Source organism: Diaphorina citri, unplaced genomic scaffold, assembly GCF_000475195.1.
Source record: "Diaphorina citri unplaced genomic scaffold, Diaci psyllid genome assembly version 1.1 scaffold15237, whole genome shotgun sequence".
Lineage (NCBI taxonomy): Eukaryota > Metazoa > Arthropoda > Insecta > Hemiptera > Psyllidae > Diaphorina > Diaphorina citri.
This window is the reverse complement of record NW_007392601.1, coordinates 1-3,476: the sequence shown is the minus strand read 5'-3', so window position 1 is coordinate 3,476 and position 3,476 is coordinate 1. Positions and strand designations below refer to the sequence as shown.

At 39.0% G+C, this 3,476-nt stretch overlaps 1 protein-coding gene across 1 annotated transcript in view; it reads left to right on the top strand.

Annotated features, from left to right (window-relative positions):
* The window catches only part of LOC103523098 (zinc finger protein 271-like), a gene marked incomplete at its 3' end in the record, with an annotated part of 11,148 nt that extends 7,681 nt beyond the window's left edge, over window positions 1-3,467 (top strand). The window contains exon 3 of the mRNA XM_017449160.2: window positions 2,119-3,467. Coding sequence (XP_017304649.2) covers window positions 2,119-3,467 — 1,349 coding nt within the window. The remainder of the gene's footprint in view (window positions 1-2,118) is intronic.
* Window positions 3,468-3,476: the final 9 nt, after the last annotated feature.

Here is a 3,476-nt window from a genome sequence, read left to right as displayed (position 1 = left end):
GCCAGGCTAGTTAGGGCATGGCTGCTTCTGATCCCTAATTCTTAGTCCTCAGGGTGTGTTTATTTACTGGGTTGAGATGAGCTTGGCGAGGTGAGATAGTATATGTTGGTTTTGATTTTACCATTTAAGTGATATACTAGAGTAGTTAACTTTCAAGATTAACGGCGTCAAGGATAGGCTTTCTTGCTGCTTTCTGAGGGTATAGTGGTAGAATCTTGTCAGTCCCGTATCGTGAACAATGCGACAACACTATGAGATACTATTAGAAAAAGTTAAAAATGCATTCAGATCTTGAGTATACACACGTTGCAGAAAAAAATCAAAATTCCTCGAATTTCCCGCCACTTTACACGCTCATGCTAATGGCTGTGTTAAGTTTACCTACATCATTTTCCTACACACCAAGAAGGACAGGAATGCCATCTCAGCCCGGTACATAAACACACCCTCAACAAGCTGCGCCCCTGTTTAAGTAAATAGAAAAATATGCAAATGAATTTAGTAAATTAAAGTAAACGGAAGTGGTAGACTTTGGTGTAAATGTAATTAAATAACTGTCCATTCCATTTTCAAATTTTCAGTTGGTTGTAAGATAATTTCACGTAAAGGTATCAGTGTCCTGAAGCCTCACTCATGGTCTCCATTTTTGTGATTGGTCTGTTACTGCTTGAGAGTCATGTAAGGTGAGACAATATTTACCTTCTCGTCTTAACCTTTACCACGACTTTCTTTGTCCTATTGAGCTATGCTTATCTTGGTTTCTGTCTTGTAACATTTGCAATATCCTCTAAATGGTTGGTCTGATGTACTGAAAACCGCAGACAAGTGCGATCTAGGAAATTCGACATTAAATAGGCATCAACATACCGCCATGCGCTAGCGACATTAGTACCATACGTTTTTGTGTTGCCTCCTTGTCAGAGAATAGTTTGACACTTACTAGAACCAAATTCAGAGCTCATGCTTATACAGTATCCCGAGATACTGTCACATGACTCCGTGACCAGTCATAATTAGTGGACTAAAAGCTGTCTGACCGTTGTACGTTTAACAAAAGTTACTTCGGCCGCATCCATTTGTCACATTATGACAGCTACTATATCAAATTTCACAAGTCATAGTAGCTCTTACTGGTTCTCGTTATAATTTTGTTTAGCCGGATCAGGCAGACTCACATCGGACAGACTACATTCACCACATGATAGGCACGCCATATCTGATGTCATGCATATGAGCTTGCTAAACTTTTTCCCCTTGATCTTGGCCCAGAACTGTTCAAGATGTGTTGTGTGTTACTTAAATCTTGTACATAACTTCAAGTTTTTCTTTGTTTTTTTTTTTTTTTTGTATCACTAATAGGTATACTTAGGTAATAATAAAAAATGGAAAAAGTTCAAACAGGTGCAAACTTCTTTTCTTAATTTAAAAGGGGGATTGAAGTTTAAACATCCATCAGTCTTAAAACCATTACTTAAAAGATTGCATTTGTGGTTTGTAATGTGCATTGTGCATGCCTCTTTTTTGAAGAAAAAATAGCTTTGTCTGAAAAATAGTCATTGAGAACTTGTAAAATTAGGCAGGCTAAATCCAAAAATACCTTATTTTTGTTTTTTTTTTTTTTTTTTTTTCATGTGCTGTGGATGATGCATTGCCTGGTGTTTTCTTGTGGACTTCTGCTGTTTTTTGTTATTATTATTATTATTGCAACAAAAGAGGAAAAAATATGAAGTTAAACTAACCATGTAGAACAATCCCTTTTCTGTTAACCAAATTAATGCTACTCCTAAACTTTTCTATTTGTCACACTGTTGTATATGAGTCCTTGTCTAGTGGGTGATCTGATTTCTGAGACATCCTTGAATATGAGGGACCCAGCAGGTCTCCAGTGTTGATGATTTCCTTGGGTTCTGGATTTTGAGCTGTACTTTTCACTACAGGTGTCTGTCTTTTTCTCTCAAATAACCTTTCTCACACAATATTCGTTCTGGTCTTGTTCTTATTATAGCTGTCACAAACACAAGCAGAGCTGTCTGCCCTTCATTTCTAGATTGTTTGGTTTTGATGATGGGGACAAAGTTGCCAAGTTTAGTGGCAGAGTAGTGGACACACCTAACCAGTAAGTACATCTCATTATGTTTACTCAAACACCCAATCTCGTGCTCTTCTCTCAACAAACCCTGCTTTGTATCCATGGTAATGACAATGCGTACAAGTGTCATCAGTGCCAGAGACTTATCTTCCTATCTGCCAATGCTGGCGTACACAAATGTGAATACTGTCATAAGGTTTTTGATCAGCAGTCTTCGCTCTTAAGTCATAACTGTCCTCAAATGAAACCTCGTCCTTACAAGTGTGATACATGTGAGAAATCCTTTACCAATTCCCAAAACCTAAACACTCACCAGCTCATTCACTCGGGCATCCGACCATTCAAATGTACCACTTGTGATAAATCCTTTGTTAACCAGAGTAACCTCATTACCCACACACGAATACATACTGGGGACAGACCTTACCATTGTACTCATAATGACTGTGACAAATCTTTCCATAGTAAATCCAACCTCAACACACACTCCTACATACACCAAGGTATCAAACCTCACCGATGTGAAATCTGCCACAAGGGTTTCACAAACCAATCTAACTTAGCCATGCACACGCGTATTCATTCGGGACATAAACCTTACGTCTGTCAGACTTGTGAAAAAGCTTTTACCAATCAAAGTAACCTTATTAGTCACTCGCGAACCCATACGGGTGAGAAACCATACAAATGTGAATATTGTGATAAAGCATTTATCAACCAAAGTAACTTGGTCACACATCGTCGAACGCACACTGGGGAAAGACCTTACCAATGTACTTACTGTAGTAAAACCTTCATCAACCAAAGTAACCTGGTGTGTCATACGCGAACTCATACAGGAGAGAAACCCTATGTGTGTGAATATTGTGAGAAAGGTTTTATCAACCAGAGTAACCTCAATATTCACATACGTACACATACTGGGTTCCGTCCTTATGTTTGTGAGGTATGTGAGAAGACATTCACCAACCAGAGTAACTTGATAACTCACGGACGTACACACAGTGGTGAGCGTCCCTACAAGTGTAACTCTTGTGATAAGAGATTTATAACTCAGTCTAACTTGGCACAACACTCCTGTATGAACTCACACTTCCCCAAGCCTTACCAATGTGATCGATGCAGTCAGTTCTTTGGCGATCGTATGAATCTCATCTCACATCAGTGTGGTCCAGAAGATATCAAACCCAATGTGGACAACTTACAAACTCAGATCAGTAATAACGATGAACAGGCCAAAATTAAAATGCAACAGCAACAACAACAGCAGCAACAACAACAACAACAGCAACAACAACAGCAACAGCAGCAACAACAGCAACAGCAGCAGCAACAACAACAGCTTCAGCAACAGCAACAGCAACCTCAAATGTCCCATGCACAAGAT